General features: G+C 43.3%; 1 protein-coding gene across 5 annotated transcripts in view; it reads right to left on the bottom strand.

Moving 5' to 3' along the window:
• Nucleotides 1–13,348, bottom strand: part of myo7aa (myosin VIIAa) — a 35,811-nt gene extending 22,463 nt beyond the window's left edge. For 2 of the 5 annotated variants that reach the window (XM_034291690.1, XM_034291694.1), the window contains exons 1-6: nt 4,989–5,108; nt 3,229–3,342; nt 2,739–2,891; nt 1,478–1,662; nt 1,273–1,394; nt 138–280 (exon numbers count right to left, since the gene is read on the bottom strand). In XM_034291690.1, the coding sequence (XP_034147581.1) occupies nt 138–280; nt 1,273–1,394; nt 1,478–1,662; nt 2,739–2,891; nt 3,229–3,342; nt 4,989–5,093 (822 nt within the window). In that variant the 5' untranslated portion in view covers nt 5,094–5,108. Of the gene's footprint in view, nt 1–137; nt 281–1,272; nt 1,395–1,477; nt 1,663–2,182; nt 2,201–2,738; nt 2,892–3,228; nt 3,343–4,988; nt 5,109–8,480; nt 8,822–10,049; nt 10,127–13,141 lie in introns of those variants that run through there. The other 3 variants (XM_029120689.2, XM_029120693.2, XM_034291693.1) reach the window with 3 other exon arrangements.
• Between the last annotated feature and the right edge of the window lie 408 nt (nt 13,349–13,756).

The following is a 13,756-nucleotide window of genomic DNA, read 5'->3' as shown; positions in this document are numbered from 1 at the left end:
TCCTGGATCCTTACCTGTCTCCAGACCAATTAGCCCCTCCCTCCTGGATCCTTACCTGTCTACAGACAAATTAGCCCCTCCCACCTGGATCCTTACCTGTCTGCAGACTCATTAGCCCCTCCCTCCTGGATCCTTACCTGTCTGCAGACTCGTGACTTCTCCAGAAGGTACTGTTCTATCTTGGCTCCCTCTATGGCTCCTCTCTTGTTGAAGTGAATGTCGATGTATTTCCCAAAGCGGCTAGAGTTATCATTACGGATCGTTTTAGCGTTCCCAAATGCTGGGGAAAGACAAGACCCTCATCACTGTCAACCCGACTGGATAGCTACAATAATGTTCAATTTATGGATAATGTAAGTGTGGGGTTAGGATTAACTCATACAGCCTACCAGTGTTCGAATTAAGATTATGGTCAGATGTTAGGTTGAGGGTTAGGTTTAGGGTTAAGGTTAGATCTTTTGGGATTAGGTTAAGGTTATTCACTAGATAAGCATGCTAAGAGCTGATTCATATTTACAGTGGAAACAGGACTTTTTAAGGGTGAATCAGTGTTGATGTCTAAGTCTTGTGTGTGTGTCCTACCCTCCAGTATGGGGTTAGTAGTCTAAGTCCTGTGTGTGTGTCCTACCCTCCAGTATGGGGTTAGTGGTCTAAGTCTTGTGTGTGTGTCCTACCCTCCAGTATGGGGTTAGTGGTCTAAGTCTTGTGTGTGTGTCCTACCCTCCAGTATGGGGTTAGTGGTCTAAGTCTTGTGTGTGTGTCCTACCCTCCAGTATGGGGTTAGTAGTCTAAGTCTTGTGTGTGTGTCCTACCCTCCAGTATGGGGTTAGAGGTCTAAGTCTTGTGTGTGTGTCCTACCCTCCAGTATGGGGTTAGTGGTCTAAGTCTTGTGTGTGTGTCCTACCCTCCAGTATGGGGTTAGTGGTCTAAGTCTTGTGTGTGTGTCCTACCCTCCAGTATGGGGTTAGTGGTCTAAGTCTTGTGTGTGTGTCCTACCCTCCAGTATGGGGTTAGTAGTCTAAGTCTTGTGTGTGTGTCCTACCCTCCAGTATGGGGTTAGTGGTCTAAGTCTTGTGTGTGTGTCCTACCCTCCAGTATGGGGTTAGTGGTCTAAGTCTTGTGTGTGTGTCCTACCCTCCAGTATGGGGTTAGTGGTCTAAGTCTTGTGTGTGTGTCCTACCCTCCAGTATGGGGTTAGTGGTCTAAGTCTTGTGTGTGTGTCCTACCCTCCAGTATGGGGTTAGTGGTCTAAGTCTTGTGTGTGTGTCCTACCCTCCAGTATGGGGTTGGCCTCCAGGACCTGTTGCTCTATCCATGAGTGTTGTCCGCTGATGGCAGCCAGAAACTGCAGGATCAGCTTGGTGCTTTCAGTTTTCCCTGCTCCAGACTCACCGCTGACAACACACATATAAAGAGGCGCGGTCAGATTTACCCAGTGGTGTCTAGAGCTTCTTAACACCAACACACACACACACACCTGATGATGCAGCACTGGTCTCTGTTGTTCCTCTGCATGTTGAAGTAACAGTTGTCTGCGATGGAGAAGATGTGTGGAGGCATCTCCCCGATCTTCTTATTGGTGTACAGGCGGATCTGGTCAGCTGTGTAGATGGGCAGAACCTGGTAAGGGTTTACTGCCACCAGGATAGAACCTGTGTACGTCTGGAGGGGTCGGAAAGAGAGGGTAAAGGGCGTAGGTTAAGAGTAAGGCACCATATTGAAGATCCTACAGATGCAAAGGCAAGAGGGGGCCATGCAGTGACACTGACCGTTAGAATGACAACTCTAACATTCAGTATTTACATGACAGATGGACAGACACAGACAGGCACTGTAGCAGGGACCTACAATGTTTTGCAGCTGGCTAGTCATATTCACCTACCACGTGAAAATGAAGTCTGAAACGGTGTGTTTGTGTGTATGTGCACGTGTGTACGTGTGTTTGTGTGTGTGTGTGGCAGGAGCAGAGGTGAAGTCTCATCTCTCAGATAGTGTAGTCAGTGATAATGTATCAGTAGTGTCAGTGGTATCAGTAACAGTGACTGGAGCCCAGACAGCCATGATGGAAATGGAGAGACACTTCCTCAAACACACACACACACACACAGTCACACACACACACATTGAAAGTGGTGATGAGTAGTGTATTTTAGGCAGCCGTGCTTGATGCCTCGATACTTACCCTTCCTCCACAGTTAGTCTACAGGTAGAAAAAGAGAGGAAGAGAGAAGGAGAAAGAAAGAGGAGGGAAAAAGAGAAAGAAGGGAAAACAAGGCAAACACACAGGTTGACTGAGATCAGGAAAGACGTATTTACATGGAGAGGACCAGGTGGAGGAAGAGAGAGAGCATGAGGGAGAAGGACAGACGGGTAGAGGGAAACAGAGAAAGACAGACAGGTAGAGAGGAACGGAGGACAGACAGGTAGAGGGAAACTGAAAGAAAAACAGACAGAAAGGCACACTGAAAAAGACGGAAAGAGAAAAGAAGGGATAGGGAGCGCAATCAAGACAAAAAAAGATTGAAACATTTTAAGAGACAGAGAGAGAGACAGAGAGAGTCAGATAGAGAGACAGAAAGAGAGACAGAAAGAGAGAGAAAGAGACAAGGTGAGAGACCTCCAGTTGGGCCTCAAACTGGTTTCTGGGTGACAGGTCCTATCATAAGTAATAGTAGTGCAGAGGTACTATATTAGTATAGAGAACTATGGTAGTAAAGTAGTAGAATAGTAGTACTTACATATATAAGGTGTTCTCTGTAGCGTATAAGCAGGTTGCGGAGGATTCCGGCCTCGTTGAGGTCTCCCAGGCGGATCATGTCCTCCACCCCGTGAATGGAGGTGGGGTGCATGGGCTTAATGTTGGTGGCATTCTGGGGGGAAATCCAATGCTCCTGTACAGATATAAAGCTGTTGGTGTAGGGTTGGAACAAAAGCCTGCATTCCCAGTAGTTTACCACAACAAGGACTGTTGACTGTGTGAATGGTTTGCTAAGGTTGCGAGACTTTGGCATGTAACCATTTAAAAAATATATATATATTGTTTATATTGTATGTGAGATGGAATCAGTACCGTACCTCAGTTAAACATTAAATGTAGACATACATCATAAAGCAGACAATCTCTAGGCACCCGAGATGAAGAGGGAGAGACAACAAGAATGTCGCATGGATGCTCTGAGAACACTGAGTGTATGCTGAGATAACATTGTAAGGATGTTTGCAACTCACGTTCCCCTCATCATCCAGAACTTGTATCTGTCCAGAGTCACAGAGTTTGACAACAGCTCCAATCGGGACCACAAACTCCCGACCTGTCTTTAGGTCCAACCACACATAGTCCCCCTGAGAGAGAGGAGATACACATCTAAACCAACCCAGCACACACAGGAGCACTCTACAGGGAACAGAGTACAACTTGGAAGAGAGATTAGGAGTGCTAATTTGCTTTTGAAAACCCTATATAACATTGGAATAAATAAACATGAATGCAATAAAAAAATGACAAGAATTGATTGTGTTGTCCAAAATCTAATGTCAATAAAGTAACTTTAAAATACATTGGAACACTCAAATACTGTACTACTACTAGTACTACTACCACTTTACTTTTACTGTAATACTACACCTACCATGCTATTAGTGGAATACTACTACTACCACTACCAAACCATTACGGTTCAACTACTTCTACCACACCATTCCTGTACTACTACCTCACTATTACTTTATTACTACTACAACCATATTATTACCGTAGAACTACCCCTACTACCACACTATTACTGTACTACTACTACTACCATAGTATTACCGTACAACTACCCCTACTACTACTACACTATTACTGTACTACTACTACCATAGTATTACCGTACAACTACCCCTACTACTACCACACTATTACTGTACTACTACTACTACCATAGTATTACCGTACAACTACCCCTACTACTACCACACTATTACTGTACTACTACCCTATTATTGTTGTCTTATTGTTGATAATCAGACTACTTTTGTGTATCTGTACAGTACTTATGTAAGTCTTTTAACCTGCCATATCATTTAAGTATAAGGAATTTAATTAAAAGGAAGACAGAGAGTGAAGAGAGAGATGGTAGTGTTTTATGGCAGCTTGAGTATAGCCAAGTTGTGCTGATGTTGTTGAGAGGAGGTCTTTATACCATACATACAAGAAGCAGTAAAATGTCATAATTCTGTCATCAGTAGATATTCTTGTGTTATATTTATTTAGTTTTTTATTTGAGTTATGTAACCAGTATTTATTTGAACATCCAATTCTGTATTTCTATTTCTTACCTTTGTTATTAAACAAAGCATTGCTGAGGAAGAGCTTATAAGAAAGCATTTTGCTGAATTGTTCATGTTTTATCCTATACATCAATGATTCTGTAAGTGGCTCAAAAGTAGATGGACAGTCGGATCTAACAGAGACAGATTTAACCTGAGACCTACATTCACATATGTGCTCTCCATTCAACCTATTACATGACATTAATTGCACCACAGCCTTTTCACGTGTATCATAGCAAAGGGGATGAATATTTATGCAATTAATTATCTTCTGTTCTTTATTTGTAATTAATTCAAAACAATTTGTAGATTTTATTTTTCATTTTGACATTATAGACTTCTTTGTGATCAGTTGCAAAAGGGATTTAAGTGTCAAAAAGATAATATGTCAAAAAGTCCACGTAGATGAATACTTTGAGACCCATTGTATTGTCATTTTACAGAATACCACCACCTCTTCAGCCTGTTTGCTTTCAAATACCCAGCAGAATGAAATGTCGAACACCATCTCTCCCTTGGGGACAGTAAAGGGTATTTTATTATATGTGGCATTTACATGGTAAACCCATTACAACGATACCTCAGCTCACTCACACACGCACACACACACGCACGCACACACGCACACACACACACACACACACACACACACACACAGAGTGCAGCAGTCCTACCGGCAGCAGTGTTGAGTGCTTGAAGACAGTGTTGACGTTTCGTAATAAAGCCCATTTAGCCTGGTCCTTCTCATAAAGGTCCACATAGTCACGACGCTTGTACATCCTAGCGAGTATTCCACACAGAGCTATCCCGGCGTCCTACACCGGCCAAACACTGGGCCTCCAGCAGTCTACTCTTCACACACCCCTAAGTCTTCCACCATCCAACCCGTCCTCTATTCATCCCACTGTCTCCACACCAGGTCACCGACGGTGACGTAATGTCACTTCCTGTCCAGGTGTGTCAATGGCCCTGCCTCTTCCTCTTTGTTTCTAAGTTTGAGAACAGGAATGCGTAAGAATAGACCAAGGACAATGAGCTGTCTCCCCCCGCCTCCGGCCTCCCACGCGAACAGACACAGGCTGTCTGCTGAGGAACAGGTGAAGAAAAACAACGACAGGTCTGTCTGGAGGACCTCCTGAGAGACACAGTTACAAGATCAAACAAGACCTGCACACAAGCAGTCCCCCTCCTCCTGTCACTCTCCTCCGGGACTGGATGTGGGCCTGCTCTCCTCCTGCTCTCCTCCTTCTGATCCACTCACACCATCACCTCTCCCACTTCGGTCAATGCCTCGCTCTACCTGTTCTCTCTCTGCCTCTATAACTCTCTCTCCATGTCATTCCACAGCACATGTGGTCGACGGTTCTGAATAGCTATCACAGCGGTGAAAGCAGGGCGGAGGAAGGCACCGAGGGGAGGAGCCTAGGGCGGGGAGATAGTGGGTGGGGGGCTGGGTGGTGGGGGGCCGTCGGTCCCGCGTTCTGGGTAATATGTCTGTTTAATTAAGTAAATACCCCACTGGCAAACGACCTGGGACTGGACTGAACACTACACCACAGAACACAGCTGGCACACACGCATCCACACACACACACACACACACACACGTTACCAGGGCCAACACCACTATCACCAACCACGTCTTAATAATTCATACAGCCTTCCAGATCCATTGGGTTCTCTCAATCTTCACTCCCTTCTTGTCAACTCTCTTCTTGTCTCCCCTCTCTCTCACTCCTTTTTCTTTCTCTCCTATGATCCCCCTCTCTTTCTCTCACTCCACCCTGCGTTTATCATTTCTATACTTGCCTTATCAGCTCAACTTCCATACATTTCCTATAATTATTCAACTACACAAAGCATATTAAGGGCCTCTTTTGAAGTCTATCTTCACCAAGTTAATGGTAAAGAGAGAGACCAGAGGAGATAGAAACCTCAGGAGTACATGTGACAGGTATCAGAACTGGCTGAGGAGTGAGACCAGAGAGTGAAACATGGGGTCTACAGCAGTACTAGAGCAGTAGGCCACATGAACATGCCCCCAGAGCCAAACTGACTATAGCCTGCTCCCCACATACACACACAACCCTCAACCGGATAAATCTATAACCTCTCCCCACATACACACACAACCCTCAACTGGATAAATCTATAACCCCTCCCCACATACACACACAACCCTCAACCGGATAAATCTATAACCTCGCCCCACATACACACACAATCCTCAACTGGATAAATCTATAACCTCTCTCTCCCCACACACACACACACACATACACACACACACACACACACACACACACACACACAACCCTTAACTGGACAATTCTAGCTCCTTACATATTTTTGGGATATTTTTTTGGTTATTTATTAATTCTCAGTCAACTGTTTTTATGCTCAGTCCACTATTCTTATTTGTTTTAATTTTATTTTTTACAAAATTGCTGTCCTAATGGACCAGAACATTTTCCTAGTTTGCTGGGAAACGTACTTGGCAATAAAACTCTTTCCGATTCTGGTTCTGAGATGACAGGTATCATTAGAGACCGAGAGTAGGACAGGCGACACAGGGTTTCATGCACATTCATCTAGTCTCCTGACACGAATGTCTACTCCCTGACTGTTAAATGATTGACTAAGAGCAGTGGTTGCTGTTCCACTGTTGTTGTTGGAGACGGACAGCCAACAAAACAGAGCCAAACAGAGAGGACCAGGCACCATGCTGCCCCCTAGGGGTATGACTAATTACTACACCCCAAACCACAGACCATTTCACTGCATTAACCAGACACTTGAGTCAAACTACATTTTCCAACATAAGCAATGACCAGATAAACATTGATCCAAACCACCGCATATATTTTCATAGTAATAAGAGTACCCTGAGCCACAACAGCAGAGTGAAGCATGATTTATTCAGCAAATGAGTTGTCCACTACTTTGCATTTAGATTGCCATTTGTCATAGGTCACAGCAAGAGCTATTGATTGGCTGATTGTACTGACATTTGACACCAATTAACATAGACCAATAAAACAATCCAACCCACTGCTTTCTGCTTCACTTCAAAATTAAGATGATATGTATCTCCTGAAACACACTAACACACTAACACTAACACTAACACACACACATACATACATACACACACCCACAAACACAGTCTTTGTTTCAATCCATTGATACTTGGAAACACTGAACACACACACGCACACACGCACACACACACGCACACACGCACACATACTGCACACAATAACCCAAATCCATAATCCCTGAACATATAAGTAACCCCAATTCTAACACTGTGATTGAAGGTTTTTGCCAAACCACAGAGCCAGAAATCACATTTTCTCTAGTGTGGACCATCTAAAATACCTTGTTGGGAGTTTTACCATCTTTGTAGGGATCCCAGATGTACACATACATACGTATCACACAAACAACCTTGAAAAGCATCCGTAGTGAGGACCTCTTTGGGAGTAACAATGGATTTACACTGAAAATCTGTTTTTCCTGACCTTTACCCTATCCCTGAAATCTCAGTCCCTTTAAACTCTTTACAATTCACTTTAATATGCCTAAACAAGGAATTTTGATGAATTCTGCTTGTCACTAGAAACACACTATGAGAACACAGAATGCAGTTACCATAACCATCATGTTAGCCCCTGGGACAGACTGGTCTCACTCTCACACTGTTGTCCAGCCCCACACACTTAGTATACACTTAATTACACATGAATACACACACACACACACACACTCGCCCTCCCCCTGTCTTCTTTATTGTGGTTGGTCAGTGAGTGAAAGACAAATGGATGGATGAATGGATGGATGCCAGTGTCTCATCAGTGAGGAATGTGAGCGGAGCCAAACGCCGAACAATACCCCCAAATGTCCTCGGTCACCATGGGGACGACGGTGTTACCACACCATTACCTCACCTGTTAGCTCGCTGAATTTGACTTTAGCCTGTTCCAGATGTTTAAAACCACAAGGCTCTTGCTATGTCAGAGAGACCAGTACAGATAACATGAAAATGTATGTACTCATAGTCACGTGGTATAAGAGGCCGTGCAAAATGACAGAAATGTAAAATAAATCGAACAGGCTTCCAGTATTTGAGCTGCCTCTATGTCTACATGCCAGAGGGTTGTTACCTGTATAAGAGAGGAGCATTTGTAGCTAAAGCAACGGGCACTGCTGTCCCAGCCAGCGATTGGCCAAGGCTCGGCTGAAGTCATCGCCAACTTTGCCAAGGTAATCTCATGTCAGGGTGTTTTGGGGGTATGTGCGTCCAATCTTTCCTTCTGTCAGCAACAATCTTCGAGCTGCTTGCGTGGCCCCCTATTGATCTCCTCTCAACATCCTTACATTCACCACTTTTGCCCATCTAATGACTGCTACATCCTATCCAAGCCCAAGAAGCCTTGAAGAATCTTCCAACCTTCTCTAGACCTGCTCAACTGTTTCTTTCAGAGCCTTCCTCTGTGGCCAGTGAGTTAGTAGGGTCCAGCTTCTCACAGTCCCTGTGGTGTGTGTGTGTAGGGGGGGAGGTTGATGTAGAGGTACCATTGTCAGGGGTGATTAGATGATCAGAAAGGCTGATGAGCCGAGCACCGCATTCACTGAACATCAAGAAGACCGACACACATGCACACACACACACACACACATAGAAACACTACACACTCATACAGTACACACAAACACTACATAAACAGACATAACGGGTAACAACCAGGAGATTATGGAGTAGAAACGTGTGTGTTGTTCCCCACAAACACTAATCAGAAAGCAACGTGAATGATTGTGTGTGTGTGTGTTTGAATATGCTTGTGAATATCGGAGAAGAGATGTTGATGGTTTTACAGTGGTCTCAAATGAAACTGAAAAGGAACTCTGTGTTTAGAGCGACTTTCTTCTTGGCTGACAACTCAACTAAAATCTTCCTCTGCACTATTGTTCACAGTTGTTTCTAAGACTCTAACATTCCACTGCATTCATTTGGGTGATGTCTAAAAGGGGTGTTGCACAAACTAAACCATCAGTGATTGAATCTTGAGTAACCAAACCACTTACTTCATTTCGAAGTATTGATTTATCCATGGAGTTCTCCCTCTGACCCATACCACTGAATTGTGGGACATGTCAGAACCATTGCTTTTATGGACCATTAATAACCTTCAGACCTGTTTTCTCTGGATACCCAGATAAGGCACCTAACACATATCCAGTAGCGCTGAATAAAGCTTATATAATATTATAAAAGAACCAAAACGGTCAATCTGGTGCTATCCTTTCTACACTAACATCCTGTTAACCGGATAGCTCAGGATTTTGGTAATGAGGCCATTCATCCTGCAGGATCAGTTGAACTCCTGGATTCCATTTTCTTGGCCCAGCATGCAGTTTAAAGGAAGATGGTAACTTGCAATAGAACGATTGCTAACTACCAATATTACAATGATTGGAAAACTAAAGGATCTAAAGAAGCTATAGATTTCCAGTCATTGTGTTAATGTAAGTTGGGATTGGCTTCAAGGCTAGGATTGCTTTCAAGGTTTTACCTGCAAAAAATGATATGACTTCCACCTACTTATCTCTCTGAAATACTTACAGTAAATGTTCATATGTGTGTGTGTGTCTGTCTGTGTGTGTGTGTGTGTGTGTCTGCGTGTGTGCCTAGTTTGCATTTGCGAAAGAAGAGGTCAAAGGAATGTGGTTACCTGCTGCAGAATGACCATGACTCCGACTCTGCTTTCTGAGCTTATTCCTCAACATCAGAAGTCTCCACAGCTCCAACCTGAAAGAGATATACATTAGATAGGGAGAAACAAAGAGAAGAGATTGGGGGTGAGAGTGAAAAGAGACTGACGTAATTGTTAGTCAGGGTACAAAATCATAATGACAAAAGCAAGAGACAGTCAATGTGCATCACTTCACACAGACCTTGGGAATTTCCAACATAAGTATTTGCTTGCCACTAGGGGGCCCCAGACCAACAAATTATCTTGTGTCTTTCTTTAGGAACTTTCTCAGTCTCAACATACTATTGAGTGCAAGAATAGTATACATTGGATGCAATAAAAAAATATGGTAGTGCAACTATTTATGTTATCATGTCCAAACACCAACAGGGGACACAGTTGGTTCTATGGGAGAACATCCTTAACTAGAAGACTAATGGCAATTTTAAAAATTCCTGGAATTAAAGGGGGTGGATGTGTTCTTGCTTTGGCATGTCCCATGTCCTCACCTTGTTCCAAGCCTGTCGCATTCACAATGTGTTTCAGAAAACTACGCAAAACTCCTTAGACCTCACAGGCTCCTTTACTCTTATTCTCACCTCCATCAGTACAGGTGATTTTGTGAATTATTCCCTAATTATATTTGAGTGCAGGGATGGGTAGTAGTTTCAATCCAGTGGTAATTTGTGATTTGAAAATTAAATAGAGGGAAGCCCAAATTGTTTTAGTACCTGTTCCTTCTTCAAAACAAAGTTCTTGGGCAGAAAATAAGTTATATATATATATATATATATATAGATCTGTAACATGTTCTACATACTTTCTATCTGGTATTAGATATTTATGAGTGGCCTGTACTTTTTGTTAACCCCAAATAATAGGAATATCGAAACTATCCAATTAACTGCTTTTTCCTGTCGACCCAAAACACATGCCTGCTTTACTGTAAGCTTCTTACTTTAAAGGACACCCTACTCAGTTGTAGTGGTTCCTAAACTTTTTCAGTAACGCCAGCTGAATTAATGCTTTGTCTGGAGTACCCTTAAAGAACACCCTCATGTGCATGTTGTCAGTTAGCTTATGATCTCATGTGTCTACACAAGTCCCAGCTGTAGATATACCAAGTACCCCTGGTTGAGAACCACTGCTCTAGAGGATGCTTACGGTTAGAGGGACGCTGAATGTCGGCAAGGGATGTTTTGGATAGACCGGAAAATGACATTTATCGGGTAATGTCCTGCAGTACATGGATGTCAGCGCTCTGCGCCCTACCAAAGCCTCTCTGAATGGACCACTGTTGTGAAACATACAGACATACACGTGTTGGGGTTAGGGAGTGTAGCTGCAAGCTCTTCATCAATATTTTAGCATCTAATTACCACAGCAGAGGTCTGGGGACAAAGGTTGTAGCTTGGAAGACCTGGTCTGTCTGTGTGTGTTGCAATATAACATTATGGAAACTGGACACTGGACTGGAAAACATGAATATATATAGTATCTTGTACGTACATATATACATACATACATACATACATACGCACACAGAGAACAGAGACAGAAAAAAGTAAAAAAGAGATACAAAAGGAGAGAAAGAAAAAAAGGAGGTGTAACCCTTTCCTATTGTTTTTGGAGCAGCTCTGGTCATTGTTGTAGATCGAAGTACGGGCTTCTGAGAAAAAGCCTGTCTGTAATTCCATCACTTCGGCCAGCGAGGACCCAAACATTTATTGTTTTGCAGAGTCGGACACAGGACAGAAGAGAGAAAAAGCTTTTCGTAACACAACCATGAGCTGTCAGTAATTCAATGTCAGCCAAGTTAATAAACATAGCTGAGCCAGACAGTCCAGCTTCATATGAAAACATGCACATAAAAATGTATATGTTCCACAAATACTGTGAATAATTGAAACTTTCTCACTCTTAAATACTCAGCTGGTTAATTCTGAACCCCCTAAACTGGCAAACACTGCTCAGTGCTTTTCCTTTGCACTTCTTACTCCTCTGATTAGCTTCTTTGATGAAGGTTGATGCTTTTTTTACATTGGGATGGAAATGTCCTTTGACTTACAAACCTAAACCACATATGTTGCTGCTCATGCAACAACGATACACATTTGACAAGACAATACACTGCACAATTTTCATGTTCACCAGTTCTCCAATTCCCACGAAAAGGCCTGCTAATCCCAATGAAACTCTTACAGTTTCAATAGGCCCTAAATGGATTCCTCTGTACATGGCTTATCTTAGCCACTGTGCATCAATTTCTTGTTGTTGCTTGCTCCCTGGGGTTTTAGGCTGAGTTTCCGTACCAGCACTTAATGACAACTGCTTGACTTATCTCAGCGCCCGCTAACCAACCACCCAACCCATTCCATCTTATTCCAGGAGTTTCCAACTTTTCTTTTGCTTTTGAAACCAACTTAAAATCATTTTCAACTCTACCATGTAAAATCTTGTATTCAATGACAAATGATCAATTTGTAAAAAAAAAAAAAATATTAAAAGATAAAGCAAATTAAGCTGAAAAGGTCCACAAGTCGATCCCACTGCATGTCAGAACATATGTCAAATTTCACAAAATGATTGTCTCAGTCTCTGGATGTGAATCCCATAATGGTGATTTCTCTGTAAAACGGATGGGCTCATCTAAACTGCTACAGTGCATAAGGTCAAGACCTCATTCATCAAACCTGCACAGCGGCTTCACGTCTCAGACATACAGACACAGAAAATAAGCAGGCTAAGGAAAGTGAGCACTTTAAGGACCTCACAATGACACCAGGCAGGTTTGTGTCATTGTGTGGTTAGTTAATCATTGCTGTTCCTCCATGTGACCTCCCTGAAAGCACATACTGGGACAACAGATATGGGAGAGAAGGGAACTGAAGAGACGAAGGATCAGAAACGGAACAATACGATGCACCACTAACAGCAGTCTCTCCCCGTCAGACGATGGTTTCAACCGGACAAGACAACACTAAACACGGACAAGAAGTGAGCCTAAGTAGCTTTCCGAGGCCAAAGCCTCCATGCTTCTTTAAGCTCTTCGGTGTGACTTCTATGCTTACCCCCGTGTAAGGTCCTCCTTTTTCTATTCCACTGTCTGCCTCTCTCCTCCGTATGGTCCCCGGTCTAGGTCCACTGTGAAAGGCCTGAGGGAGGTGGGATGCAGGGATGGGATGGGGGGGTCTTTTTCAACGTCTCTCGGATCTGTCTCAGTGGGTGGTCAGACACTTACTGTCCTGTTGAAGTATTAGTGACTCTCTCTGTGAAGGTATTAGCTGTGACCTGCCAGCTCATGCCCTGCCACTGATCCCACTTAGAGTTACTGGGGTAGAGAGAGAGAGAGAGAGAGAGAGAGAGAGAGAGAGAGAGAGAGAGAGAGAGAGAGAGAGAGAGAAAGGGAAACTAGTGGAGGGCGGTAAAGCAAAACAGTGTACGTCACACACACACAAACACACACACAAAAGCAGTCAATATGCACAGAAAGTAAATGCATTGCTTCAGATATTAAGGACACACACACAGTGTCTATACTGCACACACGCAATGCAGTGCATTTCTCCCCTAATGGAGTTACTGTAGTAAAGGTCAGTCTGTGCTGAAAGACACATTGATCAGTGTTCCTCACACCTCATTGAACCTAACATCAAACACACACACACACACACACAGTTTCCTGC

The sequence above is a fragment of the Esox lucius genome, chromosome 1 (genome assembly GCF_011004845.1).
Source record: "Esox lucius isolate fEsoLuc1 chromosome 1, fEsoLuc1.pri, whole genome shotgun sequence".
In the NCBI taxonomy this organism is placed as follows: domain Eukaryota; kingdom Metazoa; phylum Chordata; class Actinopteri; order Esociformes; family Esocidae; genus Esox; species Esox lucius.
This window is presented reverse-complemented; position numbering and strand designations above follow the sequence as displayed.